We start from the raw sequence: 21,899 nt of genomic DNA, 5'->3' as shown, positions 1-21,899 counted from the left end.
ACATACTCAGAATACAGAAGTAAAGATCTGAAAATAAATGCAATGTAATCATACTTTCAAAAAGGAAGAACAGAAGAAATGCCCACCGAGGAATGCAAAGAGGGAGGGGGTGATAGTTTGAGAACTCTAGGTCATGGAATATAAAATGTGTAAATGATGGTTGGGGATTGGTACTTCAATGCACTATTGCTGACACTCTTAAAATGTGCTATGAGATACCTTTTCCTCATCAATGATAATTTGCCATTTTACTAAGTTTTACAATAAAAGGGGGAATACCAAGGTTGCCAAAAAATGTATACACACTTTAATATGTGAAAACAGCGTAATTTCTTTCAAAATTGGACAGAAATACAACTAGTAGTATGGTTATGCCCCAAAAGATTTCACTTAAATACAACATGATAGTACTGCATGTGAATAGTACATTTACATGCAAAATGGAGATGCAGCTCATTTTTTTTTTAAAAAAATGAGGCTGTCACCAAAATGAGTCAAAATTTTGACATTTATAGTAAGTTTGGCACTATGGGTGATGTGCACAAATGTGGATGCAGGAAATCTTGTCCAGCAACAAGCTCTGCTTGTTTGGTCACCGTATTGAAAAATTTTGCAAGTTCAATGTAAAAGCGTACATCCAAAGAGATACACAAATGTGAAATGTGTACACTGATGACCAGAGGATGGCACAGTGAAAGATTTCAGAATATGTTGCATGAGAATGATGGCCTTGTTGGGAAATGGTCTACCCGATGAAGCACAATTTAAACAGACTGGAGCAGGAAACTGGCACACTCATATCTAATGGCATGCAGACAATCCACATACCTTCGCAGAAAAAGCCAATTTATCACGAATGCAATTCTGGACTATTCATTTTTGATGGTCCATTAAGTGGTCAAGAGTATATCAACACACTAAACAAGTCCACCTTACCTGTCATTGGTATGTACAGTCAAAGTGAAGAATTTTACTTCCAAAATGATGGTGCCACCACATTACTGCACAGATGCACAAACTTATCTTGAGGACAAGCTTACAGGATACTAGAAAAGGTGAAGGGCTGTGACTGATATCAATATATTCTCCAGTAATAAGATTACTGGACTTCTAAGGGGAACCAGAATGAATGTATATACAATAGAAAAAGGTATACTGGAAGATAATCAAGATAAAACTGAAATGGCATGTACAGCAATCGCAATGGATCCTTTGAAAAATGTCACTCGAGATACACTTCATCATAATAAGAGGAATGTGTATACATTTTTGGCAGCCTCTTTGTTAGGTTGCCATTACTGCAGTCATTATCCTTATTAAATACCAAAACTACTATTATTTTCATTATAACAAAAATAAGTTTAAAGCCACAATTAGGAACAAGTAACTGTATTATGGATGTAAAACAGAGAATAACTTATTATGGTATATTTCCTACAACATTTCAGGCTGAAAATATTCTTAACGTAACTGACCTGATCCAGATGATACAGAAAATGTCGCCTTGGCTTGGCGATCACGTTCACGATCCTTGTCTTTGCTAGAGGACTTGAGTGGTCGCTCTGAGCTGCCACTAATACTGACAACAGATGTAACACTATGGTGCACAGGAGATTTCCCCGGTGAGGCTGCTGCAGACTTCAGTGCAGACATGCTTGGTTTTCCTGAACCACTTCCTGGTGTTCCACTTTTTGGTGAGCCATGATGTTTGGGACTACCTGTACCGTAATGACTAGGTGAACGTTTTGGGCTATGTCGTGCTCCTGACGGTGATACTGTCACTGCTCCTATAGGGGCTCCCCCAACAGGTCCACTCCCTGAGACATTTGTAGTTCCACTACCTGATTTGGAGACCCTCGTAGGTGACACAGACGACTTGTGTTGAGGCGAAGAAGCCCGTACTTCGCCTTTGGGACTTGAAGCGGCAGCTGGCATGCCGTGTTTCGATGTCCCTTCTGAACCTGTTTGCTTCAGAGGCAGTTTATCGGGTGGTCCCATACCCGGACTTTCCTCACGCTTCCGTTTACGTTTCTTCTCTACCTGTAGGCAAGAAACTATGATGTTACATACATATCTACTATAATTACAGACAATAATTTTATCTAGGTCATCCTGTCATTGATAATCACCAACAACATCACTTGACATTTCCAAATTCCTGTAAACACTACAATAAGTATGGAAAGAGCTGCTTACCGAATATGACAAGAACAGAAAATCAAAAGAAAGCGAGGTCACAGCAGGTCCATTTCGCGTTACGTAAAATTACATGTGCCCCAACTAACTACATTATCTGGCATTGTGTGTCTGTGGGGATTAAGTGTCAGGCCACAAATCCAAAGAATGTTCATTACCCGATGTGGTTATAAGAATTTTTTCTGGTGCCCAACACAACTTTCATCTCCAGCAAAGCTTTGTGTATCTGAAAACTGCAAAATTCTAACATTTATCAGATTACACATCAAAATGTTAGCATCCCTTCAATTTGTTGGAAGAGATGGTTCTTGCTTCTGATTACTCACACTATCTCTGACAGGATTATATGTAGAAAATCTTTGTGGTGATCAAGTTGTGTGTTAATGGCAGCTTTAGCTAATGCTACAACAATGACTGCAAAAAAGTCCTAAAGTAATTATCTATGTCAGTGAAAATGACTTTTCAAGGCTAAAGTCAGTAGATCCAATGCATAGTTAATTCCAAATGGATTAGTTGCACGAAATAAACATTGAAGTATGAAATGATATTCGGGTAAATAAAAAAATTAAGAAAAATCTTCATTAGTTACAATTTTTATTCCATAGACCCACAGTTAGGTGATCTCCATGGATGTGGAACATGTTGCACAACAAGAATACACAATAAATGGTTTAAAAAATTATTATGTCCCTTACATGGATCCTAAGTGAAATGATCCTCGTAGATGTGGAACACATCAACAAAATCTGAAAACTATTTTAAGACGTAATAACAAATTTGACACAAAACATGTAAATGTAATATGCATTGAGGTACCTAGAATAATTCTTAGACTATTGTAGCCACACATCATCAAACAAAAAATCAGTTTAATATGTTTGTTTACACTGATCACATTATTGCACTGAAGGTGTGCAGAAGTCAGATTTTATATAACACTCATGCACCATGTAATTACAAATCCAAAAATTCTGTCAAGTCATTTTGGAAATTGTAATTATATAATGTTCCTAAAAGACATATACAACACAGTAGGTCCACAAGACTACAAATTTGTCTCTACTCGTGTAATATATACAGGGCTATTACAAATGATTGAAGCGATTTCATAAATTCACTGTAGCTCCATTCATTGACATATGGTCACGACACACTACAGATACGTAGAAAAACTCATAAAGTTTTGTTCGGCTGAAGCCGCACTTCAGGTTTCTGCCGCCAGAACGCTCGAGAGCGCAGTGAGACAAAATGGCGACAAGAGCCGAGAAAGCGTATGTCGTGCTTGAAATGCACTCACATCAGTCCGTCATAACAGTGCAACGACACTTCAGGACGAAGTTCAACAAAGATCCACCAACTGCTAACTCCATTCGGTGATGGTATGCGCAGTTTAAAGTTTCTGGATGCCTCTGTAAGGGGAAATCAACGGGTCGGCCTGCAGTGAGCGAAGAAACGGTTGAACGCGTGCGGGCAAGTTTCACGCGTAGCCCGCGGAAGTCGACGAATAAAGCAAGCAGGGAGCTAAACGTACCACAGCCGACGGTTTGGAAAATCTTACGGAAAAGGCTAAAGCAGAAGCCTTACCGTTTACAATTGCTACAAGCCCTGACACCCGATGACAAAGTCAAACGCTTTGAATTTTCAGCGCGGTTGCAACAGCTCATGGAAGAGGATGCGTTCAGTGCGAAACTTGTTTTCGGTGATGAAGCAACATTTTTTCTTAATGGTGAAGTGAACAGACACAATGTGTGAATCTGGGCGGTAGAGAATCCTCACGCATTCGTGCAGCAAATTCGCAATTCACCAAAAGTTAACGTGTTTTGTGCAATCTCACGGTTTAAAGTTTACGGCCCCTTTTTCTTCCGCAAAAAAAACGTTACAGGACACGTGTATCTGGACATGCTGGAAAATTGGTTCATGCCACAACTGGAGGCCGACAGCGCTGACTTCATCTTTCAACAGGATGGTGCTCCACCGCACTTCCATCATGATGTTCGGCATTTCTTAAACAGGAGATTGGAAAACCGATGGATCGGTCGTGGTAGAGATCATGATCGGCAATTCATGTCATGGCCTCCACGCTCTCCACGACTTAACCCCATGCGATTTCTTTCTGTGGGGTTATGTGAAAGATTCAGTGTTTAAACCTCCTCTACCAAGAAACGTGCCAGAACTGCGAGCTCGCATCAACGATGCTTTCGAACTTATTGATGGGGACATGTTGCGCCGAGTGTGGGAGGAACTTGATTATCGGCTTGATGTCTGCCAAATCACTAAAGGGGCACATATCGAACATTTGTGAATGCCTAAAAAAACTTTTTGAGTTTTTGTATGTGTGTGCACAGCATTGTGAAAATATCTCAAATAATAAAGTTATTGTAGAGCTGTGAAATCGCTTCAATCATTTGTAATAACCCTGTACATCAGTACTACTAAGAATTTCATCAGTGGAGTAGAAGAAGTTATCTACCCATAAATCCTCCAGCCTCCTCTTAAACTGAACTTTATTAATAGCTAAACTTTTTATGGCTGCTGGCAACTTTTAATCTTCTGAAGATTATTCTTATTTCTAGTACTGACTTCATGAATTGGTCTGTTTGTTTGAAAAAGAAATATGTTATTTATGACTACTGTCATTAAGAAATGACAATATTGGGAAGCGGTAGCTAGTGTCTCCATTTCCATAAATAGGCCTCCACAAGGTTTTCTTGAGTTCATACCACAAATAATTAATATTTTATGCTTTTGGACCAGGAAACTTTAGCTTGGCTTTATGAGTTACCCCAAAAGAATGATCCCTCTTGACATTATGGAATAAAGTAAATAAAGCTTGTTTGTTTTTATATCATGTATGTCTGACAACATTTACATTGCAAATAAAGATTTGTTCTGGCATGTCAGATGATCTGGTGGTGGGAAGGATCTTGGGTAGAATTCGCCTCGTTTCAGCGTATGATGGTAGATAATCAAAGCCCTGACAGAGGATGTGGTTGATTATCTATCATGTCGTCATTTGTCATCTACCTCCTTTGAAGTGAGTTACACTGTCCTAAGATTCTTCCAATGGATCTATCTCACATCCGCCTTTCCTTCAACCACTTTTATTTCACTCACATTTAAAACTGCTCTAGATATATACTTTCAGATATTAGAGTGTGGGTGTTTCCACTGACAGATGATAACCTGGGTTATCATAGAATAATAGGTTCCCCTGCTATTTAAGACATTACTTTCTATTTGTTTTTGTAAACAGTAAACTTCAGGACATACACCAAGAACTGAGGGTCTATAGGTCTTCCTGGAATTCACTACAAATTTCTAGTATTAATACTTTCTTATATACAACAGCTTAACTCTTGAATAACTGTACAGAATTTCCTGCTGCTACTTTCACATATAACAATTTCAACCCATTTCGAATGACATACTGAGTTTTGTGAGCTAAGAAACTTTCAATCCAATCACAAAGCTGCTTATATATTCCATAATAGGTCAACATAGTTTTTTGCAGCAACATAATTGATATTCCATAAGCTTGTATTCTGTTCAATAAGTAACAGCTACTTTCACATCTGATGATTTATTCCTTTTAAGAATAACACATTGGGTTCCTGAGACAGGAAGTTTTGCTACCAGTTATGAATATGGTCTCATATTCCACGAAAACATATAAAACTGACAGTGTGAAACTTATTGAATGCCTCTCAGAAGTCACAGGAAGCAGCAAGAACTGCTCATTGCTACATGTAGCCTTCAGGATACTGGGAACAGAGTTTGACGAGTAACGCAGGATCACTATTTGCAGATTTTTTTTTTTTTTTTCTCGAAATGGGTCAGAATGTGCAAACGTAATGTGTACTATGATTCTAGAACAGACTAAGATCAGCAATATAGGCCTACAGTTATGAATATCTGTCTGTTACTGGTACTTCAAAACATAAATGATCCACATTTTTTCTCCAATTGTGTGAAACACTGTTTCTCAAGCAGCAAGAACTATTCTTGAAAGGCAAAAATGGTGAAAAAACAACAAGAATTAGAAGAATTTTTTGGTACTGGGAAAGGGCTTATACAAATGTATTCACATTTCTTTTCATCCACATCTGCACTCCAAAAACCACCATGAGGAGCACGGCAAAGGGTACGTTCCATTGTACCAGTTATTAGGGAAGAATGATTGAATGCCTGTGTGTGTGCAGCAATTTTTCTAATCTTAGCCTTACAATCTCTATATGAGTGGTTGTAGTATATTCCTAGAGGAATCATTTAAAACCAATTCTTGAAACTTTCTTAATGGACTTTCTTGGGATACTTTAAGTCTATCTTCAAGAGGCTTTCAGGTCAGTTCCTTGAGTATCTTTGTGATGCTCTCCCATGGATAAAAAAAAACCTGTGACCATTTGTGCCGCCCTGCTCTGTGTGCGTTCAATACCACCTGTTAGCCCCATTTGGTAAGGGTCCCACACTCCTGAGCCAATTCTACAACTGGTAGCATGAGTGATTTGTAAGCAATCTCCTTTGTAGATGATTGCACTTTCGCAGTATTCTACCAATAAACCGAAGACTACCATCTGCTTTATCCACAAACTGAACCTGTGTGATAATCCCATTTCATATTCCTACAACTAAGTATTATTCCCCGGTATTTGTATGAATTGGCAGATTCAAACAGTGACTCGTTGATATTATAGTCATAGGCTACTACATTTTTTGTTTTGTGAAGTACACAATTTTACATTTCTGAACATTTCAAAAAAGTTGCCAGTTGTTGCATCACTTCGAAATCTTATCAAGATCTGACTGAATATTTATGCAGCTTCTTTCAGATTCAACTTCATTATGGATAACTGCATCATCTGCAAAAAGCCTGATTTTACTATTGATACTGTCTGCAAGGTCATTAATATACAACACGAACAGCAAGTGTCCCAACACATTTCCCTGGGGCACACCCGAACTTACTTTTACATCGGACAATGACTTTCAATCCGAGAAAACACACTGTGTCCTCCCTACCAAAAAGTCCTCAATCCAGTTACAAATTTCACTTGATGCCCCATATGACCATATTTTTTACAATAAGCATAGGTGTGGTGTTGAGTCAAATGCTTTTTGGAAATCAAGAAATACTGCTTCTATCTGGTTGCCCTGATCCAAAGCTTTCAGTATGTCACGAGAAAGTGTGAGTTGTGTTTTGCACGATTGACGTTTTATTAATACGTGCTGGTCGGCACTGGTGTGTTCAATCTGTTCGAGGTATCTTGTTATATTTTGAGCTCAGAATATGTTCTAAGATTCTACAACAAATCGATTTCAAGAATATTGCACCGTAGTTTTGTGAACAATTTTGACTACCCTTATTGTAGGTGGGTGTGACCTGTGCCTTTGTCCAGGAACTGGGGCACAGCTTTTTGTTCGAGGGATCTACGATAGATTAGAGTTAGAAGAGGGGCTAACTCAGCTGCAAATTCGGTATAGAATATGGCAGGGATTTGTTCAATTTTACAGTTTCAGCTGTTTCTCAACACCACTGACACGAATACTTAATTCATTCATCTTTTCAGTGGCACAAGGATTAAATTGAGGTAATTCTCCTGGGCTTTCCTTTGTAAAGGCACATTTGAAAATCGAGTTAAGCATTTCAGCTTTTGCTTTTTCTGTTCCTGTCTCATTACCTAGGAACTGGACACTAACTTTGGTGCCACTAACAGCCTTTACATATGACCAGAACTTCTTTTGGCCCTGTGGAAGATCACTTGACAATATTCTGCTATTTTAGCCATTGAGGGCATCGTGCATTGCTCTCTTGACAACCAAATGCGTTTCATTCAGCATCTCTCTATATACAGCCCTATGCTTTGTTTTACACCTATTATGCAGTAATCTCTGTTTCTTTAGATGTTTCTTCACAGTGACTGTATACCTGGAGGTTCTTCCCATTATGAAGTGTTCCGCTACGTACATATTTATCCCATGCATGGTCAACTATTCTTTTAAACTTGAGCCACAGTTCCTCTACATGCTTGCCCTGTGCTGAAAGTTTCAAGTTCCTCATTGAGATATGACACAAGTGACTTTTCAACTAGTTTATTGAACATATATATCTTTCTGCTTGTATTAGTTGTCTTTTGTGCTTTGGTAATCACTGCTACCACAACTGCATCATGATCACTGATACCAGTTATTTCAGTTTGTAAGGATAATATGCAACATAACAAAAATTACAAGCCTGACAGATACAGAAACTGGAATTAGAATGGAAGTAGAGGCATTTAACTAACAACTTAAGAGATACTGATGAGAGAATAATTATAGTGGGCAGTGAAAAAGATTTTAAAAATAAGACAGAAAAACTGTTAAACTAAAGTGACAAAAATATATCTAAGACTAAATTTGGGGGGAATATCCTAATATAGGACTGAAGACTAATGTCGCGATGCAAGGGAAAATCAATGGGACAATGATTAATACACATTTTTAAAATCTATTATAGCAGAAAGCAGTTTAAATATTCCAAAAATAAAAAGAATGATACAGCATCGGAAAAATACTGCAACTAGATGAAACAAATTAAAGGAAATTTCACTATTAAAGAATAAGAAATATTTTAGAAATTTTGGTCTTTTCAATAGTTCTGTATGAATATGAGTCGTGGACCACAAAGAAAATGGATCATAAGAAACTTGCATCTGGAGAAGGATCCTATAGGTTCAATGGGCAAAATTTTTTTAAAAGAATTGTTTTGGAGAGAATAAAACCACAATTATCTTTAGATTCCAAAATACTGAAGATGTAGCTAAGACCCTTTGATATGTCATGAGCACAGAAGATTCATTAGAGAAAGCTATAATGTTCAGTAGAATAGGAGATCAAAAGCAAAGATGTGGATAGATGGCATCAAGAGTCAGCACCAGAATATCACTGGAAGAAATTAGAACCAATGAAAATCCAGGAATATACTGACAGACATAATTAATCATGTCAGTCATGTCACCAGGCGTCAAAAAGGACCTGAGAGATTAACAGAAAAATGGGGAGGGGGCAAGTTCTGTCACATAACCTATACAGTATCAAGTAACTATATCATCAGGGCCAGTCATGTTTCCTCTGATGAGGAAACATGCTTTTTTCTGTTCTATGATCCCTTGCATCAATACCTATCATTTCAGTATTCCTTCATTCTCACTGAAATAACTTCAGAAGATTGTCAAGAAGGTTTGACTTCATGTAAATCCATGATGAAACACATTTTTCTTTTTTAGCAACATCCGAACATGGCTACTGCATCACACTAAAATTTTCTCATCCGTCACAGCTTTGTATGTCACAAATGCACTGGACAATGCTTTTGAATTTTATCTATTGATAATCCACTTTTCCAGCACCAGAGATTAATGTTTAATGTTGATTATTCATATAATCTTCAACCTGTTTCTTGTTGAACTTGCTAAGCAGAAATTTTTTTTTCTACTTCTTCAAAAAATTCATTTTAACATATGTAGCAGCAACAGCCTCATGATTACTAACTCTCCCTCTATATTAACATAACTTTTAAAAAAAGTCTTGTTTGTAATTAGGAATTCTAAGATGCTACCCTCACTAATCCTTACTCTAATTGGCTAAGGTAATTTTCAAAAACTGCATTTAGTATAATATAATACAAGTCCATGTATAAGTCTCACAGTGTCTAAAACTGGAATGCTGAAATCTCTCATCTGTGAGTCGGAGATTAATCCACTACATACCATGGGCATTACAAGCATTGCTCCTGAGACAGGTGGTCTATGGTATTAGACCTACCTTTAATGTTTCACTGTTACTCAAGTTGTTGTATCTCATTTTAAGTCAGCAATAACATCACAAAATGCAATGAAGTTTGTTAAAGTAATACATTTACTGTCGCCTATGAAAATACCGTCCCTGTGATACATACTTTAGTTACAATTTAAGATTTTTCTGCTACTCATTCCTAGTTTCATCCAATTTTCTGTTCCTTTTTACTATGCTAGGTAGTACAATTAGCAAGTGACACTAACACCATATTATCATGGTTAGTTATACTTCTGCCAATGTTACAAAATGCTGTGATGTGCACATCAGTTATGTACATAGCCATGCAAAAGATGCATATTACAATTTCCATAATGTAAGTATGGGCATATTTCTTTTATAGTAGTTTTCAGCATTGGGTTACACAAATGGAATCATAACAGGTTTGGTTTGACTTATTCTACACAGAATTTGCAAGACGAGGTATATCTCATTTTGACCATAGTACACAACAGACACATTGGACAAAAAACTATGGCCAGTGACTGAAAGAAAGTACAGGTCACACTTGTCTACAAGAAGGCTAGCAGAGTGATACACAAAACTACCATCCAATTTCACTGATGTCCATCTATTGCAGAATCTTAGGTCTGCTGAGATATCTCAAAAAGAATGACCACCTCCACTTGAAATGATGCGAATTCCGAACAAATTAATCTGCGAAACCCTGTCGCACTTTTCTCACATGATATCTGGAAAGCCCCAAGTCAATGTAATCAGGCGGGCACAATATTGCTTGACTTCTGAAAAGCATTTGACTTGATACCAGACCAACTTTTATTAATACAGGGAATCAAACCAAACTTAAGACTGCACTGATGATTTCTTAGTAAGGATGAGACAGCACATGATCTCGAGTGGAGAGTTTTCAAACCTAGCAAGCAACCTCAAACTTTTGCAGGTAATGCAGTTACCTGCAATGAAGCACTGCCTGAGAAAAAAAGCTGCACAAATATCCAGTCAGATTGTAGTAAGATTTCAAAGTGGTGTAAAAATTGGCAACTTGTGTTAAATGTACTGAAAAGTAAAATTATGCACTTCACAAAACACAGAAAAATAGTATCCTACGACAATGACAGTCAGTTAAAACTGGAATCAGTCAGCTCTCACAATCATCTGGATGCAACACTTTTCAGTGATTACAATGACACAGTCCTCGGAATGACAGGTGGCAGACTTCCATTCATAGACACGATATTGGGAAAATGCAGTTCGTCTACAAAGGACACAACTTATAAAATGCTTGTGCATCTCTAAGAATTTGGAAGTTTCAAGGACCCATACCAAACAGGGTGCATGGGGATATCAAATTTGTCTTTTCACAGATGGCTCACCATTTGGTAGTATATGTGGTTGGAGGGAGCATCAGGCAAGTCTTACAGTGGGGATGATCATAACAGTAGGAGCCACATGGTAGGGAAATGGGTGCAGAAGCAGCGCATAGGACCTGACAGGGATCTTCTGGAGATTTATTAATTTTTCTACCAGCCTAGTTCTAAAACAGATTTCTCAAGCCATCACATCCAATTCTCATACTGCTGATCCCTCCAAAAAATTACTTAGGAGTATTCCTCTTGTCATTCAGTGCCATCCTGTCTTGAATCCCCCCCCTCCCCCCAAAAAACTGCAATATGCAGGTCAGACCATATGCTCCTGCTGCACCCCATTTCTCTACCCTATGGCTTCTACCCTTGTGACCATTGTCCCCACTGTAACCCATTGGGACTTTTTGTGATCTCTCAAAGGCTTTTGATTGTGTAAATCATGAAATTCTGCTAGACAAGCTCAAGTATTGTGGCATGAGTGGGACAGTGCACAAATGGTTTAATTCGTACCTAACTGGAAGAGTGCAGAAAGTTGAAATAAGCAGTTCTCATAATATGCAAAGACCAGCACATTCCTCAAACTGGGGAACTATCAAGAATGGGGTTCCACAAGGGTCGGTCTTGGGTCCTTTGTTGTTCTTAATATATATTAATGACTTGCCATTCTATATTCATGAAGAGGCAAAGTTAGTTCTCTTTGCTGATGATACAAGTATAGTAATCACACCTGACAAACAAGAATTAACTGATGAAATTGTCAATAATGTCTTTCAGAAAATTACTAAGTTGTTCCTTGTAAACGGACTCTCACTGAATTTTGATAAGACACAGTACATACAGTTCCGTACAGTAAATGGTATGACGCCATTAATAAATATAGACCTTAATCAGAAGCATATAGCTAAGGTAGAATATTCAAAATTTTTAGGTGTGTCCATTGATGAGAGATTAAAGTGGAAGAAACACATTGATGATCTGCTGAAACGTTTTGAGTTCAGCTACTTATGCAATAAGGGTCATTGCAAATTTTGGTGATAAACATCTTAGTAAATTAGCTTACTACGCCTATTTTCACTCATTGCTTGCATATGGCATCATATTTTCGGGTAATTCATCACTGAGGAATGAAGTATTTATTGCACAAAAGCATGTAATCAGAATAATAGCTGGAGTCCACCCAAGATCATCCTGCAGACATTTATTTAAGGATCTAGGGATATTCACAGTAGCTTCTCAGTATATGTACTCTCTTATGAAATTTGTTATTAACAACCAAACCTAATTCAAAAGTAATAGCAGTGTACATAACTACAATACTAGGAGAAAGGATGATCTTCACTATTCAAGATTAAATCTAACTTTGGCGCAGAAAGGGGTGAATTATACTGCCACTAAAGTCTTTGGTCACTTACCAAATAATATCAAAAGTCTGACAGATAACCAACAAGTGTTTAAGAAGAAATTAAAAGAATTTCTGAATGACAACTCCTTCTACTCCATAGAGGAATTTTTAGATATAAATTAAGAAAAAAAATTAAAAAATAAAAAACAAAACAAAAAAATAAAATAAAAAAGTTGTTATATTAACATAATTATGTTGTTAAATTAACTTAATTATGTCATGTATTGGAAAATTTGACTCGTTCCACATCATTACGAAATATCGTATTCATGATCCATGGAACTAGTATTAATCTAATCTGTAAAACTTGCCCAATGTGCCCTCTTACCACCACCTACACCAGCCCTGTAACTGCCAAAACATATGTTATCAAATGACACATGACATGTAGCAGCTGTTATGTAATCACTGTTTATCCCTTTACATTGATACGACAACCACCAATGGACTGAAACACGGAAAGGGAATACAGTAGAGACGAATGGGTAGCTTTAAGAGAAGAAACAGTGAAGGCAGCATAGAATGAAATAGGTAAAAAGATAAAATTTCACAAATGAAATACGAGAAAAGGAATATAAATGGTGATGCATTTTTTTTAACTTTTATAGGGAAAAGACAGGTACCGCCTACGGAAAATTAAAGAGACCTTTGGACAAAACAGAAGTAGATGTACGAATATTAAGAGCTCAGATGGAAAACCAGTACCAACCAAAGCAGAGAAAGCTGAAAGGCAGCAGTAATACATAAAGGAGCTACACAGGGAAAATGAGCTTGAAGGCAACAATATAGAAAGGCAAGAGGAAGTAGATGAAGATGAGGAGGGAGAAATGATACCGAGAGATGAATCTGACAGAGCAGTGAAAGACCTAAATCGAAACACGTCCCCTAGATTAGACAACATTCCCTCAGAACTACTAATCTCGATGGGAGAACCAGCCATGAGAAAACTATGCCACCATGGTGTACGAGGCAAAAAATACCCTAGATTTCAAGAAGAATTTAATAATTCAAATTCCAAAGAAAGCACTTGCTGACAGGTGTGAATATTACTAAAATATCAGATTAAAAAGTGACGGTTGCAAACTACTAAAACAAATTCTTTACAGAAAAATGGAACAGCTGATAGCAACACGAGGAAGATCACTTTGGGTTCCACAGAAATGTAGGAAGACATGAGGCAATAATGACCCCAATAATTTCTCCAACAAAACAGGTTAAAGAAAGGAAAACTTATGTTTATAGCATTTGTAGACTTAGGGAAAGTGTTTGATAATACTGACTGGAATGTACTCTTTGGAATTCTGAAGACAGTGGGTGTAAAATAGCAGGAGTGAAATACTATATACAACTTGTACACAAATCATAAGATAGTCATAAGAATCAAAGGGTGTGAACGGCAAGCAGTGGTTGAGAAGGGAGTGAGACAGTGTTGCAACCTATCCCCAATATTATTCAATCTTTCCACAGAGCAAAAATACAAAAATAAAAATAAAAAATAAACAAAACATTAAAAAAAACTGAAAAGTAATTAAGTTCAGGGAGAATAAATAATAAGTTTGAAGTTTGCTGATGACACTGGACTCTGTCAGAGAGAGCAAAGGACTAGAGGAAGAGCAGTTAAACGGAGTGGACAGTGCCTTGAAAGGTGGATATAAGAGGAACATCAACAAAACAAAAATAAGGTTAATGGAGTGTAGTTAAATTAAATATGGTGATGCTGTGGGTATCAGATTAGGAAGTGAGACACTAAAAGTACTATATTAGTTTTGCTATATGGGCAGTAAAATGGTGAAATTTCCACATGCTATAAGTACAAAATGTTCTGGAAGTGTAGAAAATGTTTACTCCAATGCTATCTGAGTATAGTATGTACTGTTTTCAATCAATTTCAAAGTGATAAAATGTGAAATTGGTCTGTTTCAATGAGATTTATTGAAATTAGTGTATTTCAGTGAAATTTATTACTTAAATGCTAAAAATTAGAATATACATTCACCAGATTTGTACTGTTTTTAATATATCCACAATTATACGTATAATCACCACATAAATATGAGCAAAGAGAAAAAAATTATGATTCTAAACAAAAATTTGTTGTGTAAGTACATATGTGCTAAATATGATATTCTGTTAACCTGTCCAATACAAATGATTATGCACTACAGAGTTACCAAGGAGTAGATAAAACAAGTAAATCTCTCTGATATTTTACATGATTAAAAAGTGAATGGTAAACCAAGGATGTTTTATAATACCCACACAGAATAATGAGCAAATAAAAGAGAGGCAAGAAACAAGCATTGAAGTCAAGATACACAGCAGAAAAACAACATCTGCAGCTTACAAAATTTTGCTAGATGACTTTGAACAGTATGTTTCCTAGCATATAGTAGTATAGAATTTTTTAATTTAATGCTTATCAATTTTTGCTTCACTTTATTCGCTTCAGTCTGTATCCAGATATAAATTCAGCATCCTTGCACTAAACACAGAAATGTTTTTTAGGAAAGTGGCACACGTACATTGCTTGCTTGAATTTTGAAATGGCTGTATTTTTCAGTGGTCTGTTGTATTCTTTACTCTTTATTTTTTGTAATTATTGAACAAGATTTTCTAAAATATGAGTAACGCTACAATTTTTTAAAAAATATTTTCGTCACATAGATATGGTACCACTGGAATTGCACACTCTTAATCATCCTTTACAGTGTAAAGTTCTGTTAATTCATAAATGATGTGAAGTGACTGTGTGTGTGTGTTAAAAAATGGGTAGGCATAAATTAAGTTTGCATAAGCAACACAATGTGTATCCAAAAGAAGACGACTTTTATGTTCAAGACAAAAAATCTTGTGTGTGTCACTTTTGTAATGTGAAACTTGACTAGTAGTAATAGACACACACACCGAAAAATATAAATGGTAAATTTGAATTTCACAATGGTACAGTTTCATTGTTTATTTGCTGATTTTCATAGCTCGGGCTGACGATGGCCAAAGTAGAGAGGATATAAGATGTAAACTGGCAATGGCAAGAAAATCATTTCTGAAGAAGGTTGCACAACTAATGACGAAGTACTAGATAAAATTGGGAAGAAAAGAAATTTGTGGCATAATTTGAGTAATAGAAGGGATCATTTGATAAGACATATTATGAGACATCAAGGAATAGTCAGATTGGCAATGGAGGGAAGTGTGGGGGAGTGAACATTGTAAAGGGCTAAAAAGAGATGAATAAATTAAGCACATTCAAACGAATTTAGGCCGCAGCAGTTATTCGGAGATGAAGATGCTTGCACAGGATAGAGTAGCACGGAGAGCTGCATCAAAGCAGTCTTCATACTGAAGACCAAAACAGCAAACAATTGCCAAGTTATGTTAAGATGAATAGGTGTATACTAGCAATGCACAATACCCTGTTGCAGAGCATGTACACTAGAAGGGCCTGTGGTAAAAGTTAGGGTCTACGCCCCAGGAATATGTCCTGAATATACACCACTATAGTAAGACCTACACTAATTTATAGGATAACAGTATGTTGGAATAAAGTAGAACAGAAGGTGGCAGCTAAGGACCTAGGCAAGGTGCAGAGATTGGCCTGCTTATCCATAATACGATGAAACAGCAACATAGCAATTGCTGAAATGGAGACCATGTTGTATGTGCCCCCATTGCACCTTTGGGTTACAAAGGAGGCCGCAGCAGGGGCACACAGGTTAAAAACTGGAAATAATTGGAAAACCTTAGGATACGTACAGTCCCACAACAACACAGTGAACGTGTTAAATACAGGAGTGAGCAAGGAAATATTAACAAAAGATCTGTTCATTTGTTTATCTGGAAAAATCATCCAGAACTTAACAGTTTGGTTATTAAGAGGATTTACGTATGGTGCAAGTCTTGTTTCATACATTTTATTATTGTTGTTATCCTGCATGAGCTCGGTGCCATCCCAGGAACATTAAAGCTGTTCTTGGCATCATGATGTGCACAGTAATTGGAGGCAGCACAGAATCTTCTGTGCGAACCATGGTGTCAAGAAATGCCAAAGACCAGAAGATCCAATAATAATGTAAATTCTGCTGTAACGATATTCTCTCTCTCTCTCTCTCTCTCTCTCTCTCTCTCTCTCTCTCTCTCTAAGTTTTTCTAAGTTTGGAATTTGTTAAAAAACAAGTTGTACCCAGATGGTTAACCTCTGCTCAAGTTTTGTAATCAAAGGCACAATAAAAGCCTTCCTTTAAATTAGAGTTGATGAGTCCTGGTTTTGATAGAAATTGAACTCTTCCACAGACTTAAGAAGATCTATCAGCGAGTTGGGGGTTTTCGACTTTTCGGAGCTGAAGACCAGTAGTTATGTAAATTATAGATTAACTGAACCCCATAAAAAGCTAGTTAACTGTAGAAAAACTCCCAGTAGCCTCAATAAACCTTTCAAGTTAACTATAGGAAGTAAGGAGCCATGGAAGAGAGAACCACAATACAAATCAGCAGAAACTGTCTGGTTTACTAAAAGGTTGAAGGAAACTGATGAGGGTGCTGGGGCAGGGGTACATGCAGAATAGCTAGACTAGGGAGAGTAACCTCTCTAAGGAAGCTGGCTACAGTATTCCAGGCAGAAATATGTCATGTTTCATGGAAAGTTCTGTAATCCTGGGCTTGAACAACAGACTCAGGGCACAGTTAACGGCTGTCCATGGCGAAGACTACAGGGGGAGAAACCGTACAATAAAATCTGTTTCTGTGTGGGGAACAGTGAGCTAAGAGCACTGTTGCTTTTTTTCCCCTGTGCAAATGAATCCAAAACCATGCTTTATCAAGGATTTCAATGGCAATGCAGAACTTCAAAATGGACAGCAATCGGTACTTGTAATGTGAAACCTTAACTTTTCCCGACGAATTGAATGTTCAAATAATTTACGGGTTTGCTGCCGGCCGACGTTATCGACCACCTCCGATATTTCGACAGGAGCACACCCTGCCATCCTCAAGGCACAACTGCAAGGAGGAAGCAATGTGCAAGGTAATTTAATACCTTGGTTCACAGAGGAGAAACGAGGAAGATACCACACACAGAACCAGTACCCACAGAGTCAACACACAACCAAAGGTAACCAACATCAGAAATATCAGTAGTGACTATTAATCAACAGGTGAGGTAGCACTAATTCTGTCCCTCTGTTTTTTGATGAAAGGCAGAGCCGGATTCCAAGCAGCATTAATACATCTCTGTTTATAAGGTTGCTTGATAGTTTGATTTCAACCGCTTCCTTAATGACACTATTCTAATAGCTGGACGTGCAAGCCAGAATCTCCGTGTTGTTGTATTCCATAGGATGAATGGTGTCAAGGCAATGTTCTGCAATAGTGGATTGCTCGGCTGTTGTAAGTGTGTGTGATGCTTATGTTCAACACACCGGTCTTCCACAGTCCTGATTGTCTGACCAATATATGACATGCCACAACTGCAGGGAATACGATAGACACCAGCCTTATGTAAACCAAGATCATCTTATAAACAGAGATGGTGGATTTTGTCTAAATGCTGCTTGGAATCCGGCTCTGTCTCTCATCAAAAAACAGAGGGAGAGAATTAGTGCTACCTCACCTGTTGATTAATAGTCACTACTGATATTTCTGATGTTGGTTATCTTTGGTTGTGTGTTGACTCTGTGGGTACTGGTTCTGTGTGTGGTATCTTCCTTGTTTTTCCTCTGTGAACTGAGGTATTAATTTCCCTTGCACACTGCTTCCTCCTTGCAGCTGTGCCTTAAGAATGGCAAGGTGTGCTCCTGTCGAAATATCGGCGGTGGTCGACGGCGTCATCTGGCAGCAAACCCGTAAATTATTTGGGTACTTGTAACGTTAAACAATTTCAAATGTATCTCACTAGCAATGGAAAGCCATGAAATGAACCACTTAAATATTGGGTGAATATGTATATCTTTAATGTATTTGGGAACAATTTTAACATTTCCATTTACCATTAGAATAAACTTTGTGTTTATGCATTTATAATGGCTCATTATATTGTTATGTTCCTGTTTGAGTGCTGGTGAATAATTTGAAATGATATCTAACAGTGATTTTATTTCCTTATTCTGACTATAAATATAATTTACCAATATGTACCTTGAGGAGATGGAAAGTTCCTGCCACCACAAATCATCTGGCATTCCCCTGCTTAATAAACAAGTGACAGTTAAAAATACCCATTTTTGGGAGTCATTCCAGGACTGACTGTTCGATGGGGGGTAGGCTTTGCAATCTGTACAATATGTATACAGCATCTAAGCAGGTTCTCCCCCACTTCGTGAAAAAAGTCTTTGCATATCAGTTTAGCACATTTGTTATATGCCCTAGAGTACCATGTTTTGTTTGTTAGAATTATGTCAAGATGAGGTAGCAAAATGTTTTACTTTTAACAGCTCCTTGTTAAGTTTTGCATTTGTAAAAATCTTATTTAGATTTTCAGCTTATTTAGGAATAAAACAGACAAATCACCGAAAGGCAGCAGCACTGCGTTGTCGATAGGTACAGAAACAAAAGGTAGAGAGCTTTGCTAGCTTTTAGAGTGCACTTCCTTTTTTCAAGCATGTAGGAAAACTTGCGTACACCTGTCTCCCTACATTATGATCAGTCAACTGCCAGGTCTTTCTTGGCCCACGGTGGATGTACTGGGATGAGAGGGTGGTGGGGGGTGAGGTGAAGGCAAGAAGCAGGGAGGGGGATGGGGGGAAGTGTCTAGCGACTCATGGGAGAGGGTGTAGATGGCAGAGGGCTGGACATGTGATTTCACAAACTAGGGCATGAGACAGCAGCACACAACTAGCTGACACGAATTGGGCAGGGTTTCTGAGATAGGGGATGGTTTATATACACACACACAGACAGACACACACACACACACACACACACACACACACACACACACACACACACACACACACACACTATTGGGTGGGGGGACACAAGTTGCCTTATGTTTATGCCAGGGAGGTTACAGGAGCAAAGGATGTGCTGTAAGGATAGCTTCCATCTTCGCAGCTCAGAAAAGTTGGTGGTGCTAGGGAGGATCCAGATGGCATGGACTGTGAAGTAGCCTTTGAAATCTCACATGTTGTGCAACTGTGTGGTCCACCTCGTTTCTGGCAACAGTTTGGTGGGATGGACTAGGATGTTGTGGAGGTTGGGAGGGTGACGGAACATCACTTTGAGGGGGAGGGGGGAATAGAAGTATCTGGGGTAGGTCATCCCTCATTTCATGGCATGATAATAGATGATCACAGCCCTGACAAAGGACATGGTTCTGTCATTCCAATCCAGGGTGATATTGGGTGACAAGGGGGGCACTTTGTGATTGGATCTTGGGATGTAGGTGAGGATAAGGTGTGAATGGGAAGATGGCACTGGTAATCTGTTTGTGTATTAGGTATGGAGAGTATTGCCTGTCTGCGAAAGTCTTTGTGAGGCCTCCAGCATATTGGGCGAGGGAATTCTCATCACTGCAGATGTGTCTGCGTTGGGTGACCAGGCTGTGTGGGAGGGATTTTTTGGTGTGGATGGAGTGGCAGCTGTCAAAGTGCAGATACTGTTGGTGATTGGTGGGTTTGATGTGGACCAAGGTGAGATGGAAACATCTGAGAGAAGGAGATTGATATCTCGGAAGGTGGCACAATGGGTGACGGAAGACCAGGTGAAGTGGATGGGAGAGGTGTTGAGATTGTGGAGAAATGGAGATAAGATGTCCTGGCCTTGGGTCTAGATTACAAAGATGTTGACACTAATCCTGAACCAAACCAGGGGTTTGGGAAGCTAGGAAAGTTTCGTCTAGGTGGCCCACGATATAGCTGGCATGGACAGTGCCATGCAGATGCTCATGGCTGTGCCAAGACTTTGTTTGTATACCTTCCATTGAAAGATGAAGAAGTTATGGGTCAGGATCCTACCCCATCAGAGACCAGACCACCAGTGAAAGCAGCCATGTTATATACCAGCTCTGCTACAACCACTGCACAGCATTGTAAATTGGCATAACAACCAATTAGCTGCCAACTAGAATGAATGGTCACTGCCAAAATGTTGCCAAAAAAAGGCGGACCACCAAGTTGCACAACATGCGAGATTTCAAAGGCTACTTCACAATCCACGCAATCTGGATTCTCCCAGGGAACTGCCCACGAAAGGAGAGTATCCCAGTTTTAATCTCCCATGAAGTTTCACATCAGCACACACTCCGCTGCAGAGTGAAAATTCATTCTGGAAACAATCCCCTGGCTGTGGCTAAGCCACATCTCTGCAATATCCTTTCTTCCAGGAGCACTAGTCTTGCAAGGTCCATAGGAGAGCTTCTGTGAAGTTTGTAAGGTATGAGATAAGGTACTAGTGGAACTAAGGTTGTGAGGACGGGTTGTGAGTCAGGCTTGGGTAGCTCAGATGGTGGAGCAATTGCCCGCAAAAGGGAAAGGTCCCAAGTTCGAGTCTCGGTCTGGCACACAGTTTTATTCTGCCAGGAAGTTCCATATCAGCGCACACTCAGCTGCAGAGTGAAAATTCATTCTGGTATCTCTTCACTATTCACAGGTAGCACTTACTACATTTTGTAACAGTTTTCCGATGTATTGACATACTTATGCCTATATTTATATCATTTTTCATAAATTACTTCATAGTTTCTACTTATGGCCTTGAGGCACTGCTGGAGGTCACACTGGACTTCTAAGATGGGATCATGGTCGTAAGGTTTGTATGCAGATGTGCCGGAAAGTTAGCAGAGACCCTCAACCACATAGACACTACACCTACATCGATACTCTGCAAATCACATTTAAGTGCCTGGCAGAGGGTTCATCGATCCACCTTCACAATTCTCTATTATTCCAATCTCGTATAGTGCGTGGAAAGAATGAACACCTACATCTTTCTGTACGAGCTCTGATTTCCCTTATTTTATCATGGTGATTGTTCCTCCCTACGTAGGCCGGTGTCAACAAAATATTTTCGCATTCAGAGGAGAAAGTTGTTGACTGGAATTTCATGAGAAGATTCTGTTGCAACGAAAAATGCCTTTCTTTTAATGATGTCCTGCCCAAATCCTGTATCATTTCTGTGACTCTCTCACCCATATTTCGCAACGATACAAAATGTGC

At 38.5% G+C, this 21,899-nt stretch overlaps 1 protein-coding gene across 1 annotated transcript in view; it reads right to left on the bottom strand.

Moving 5' to 3' along the window:
- Window positions 1–21,899, bottom strand: part of LOC124605251 (mediator of RNA polymerase II transcription subunit 1-like) — a 206,499-nt gene that overhangs the window by 16,620 nt on the left and 167,980 nt on the right. The window contains exon 12 of the mRNA XM_047136808.1: window positions 1,476–2,040. Coding sequence (XP_046992764.1) covers window positions 1,476–2,040 — 565 coding nt within the window. The remainder of the gene's footprint in view (window positions 1–1,475; window positions 2,041–21,899) is intronic.

Source organism: Schistocerca americana, chromosome 3 (assembly GCF_021461395.2).
Source record: "Schistocerca americana isolate TAMUIC-IGC-003095 chromosome 3, iqSchAmer2.1, whole genome shotgun sequence".
NCBI lineage: Eukaryota > Metazoa > Arthropoda > Insecta > Orthoptera > Acrididae > Schistocerca > Schistocerca americana.
Note: the sequence above shows the minus strand (reverse complement) of the source record. Positions and strands in the feature narration are given on the sequence as shown.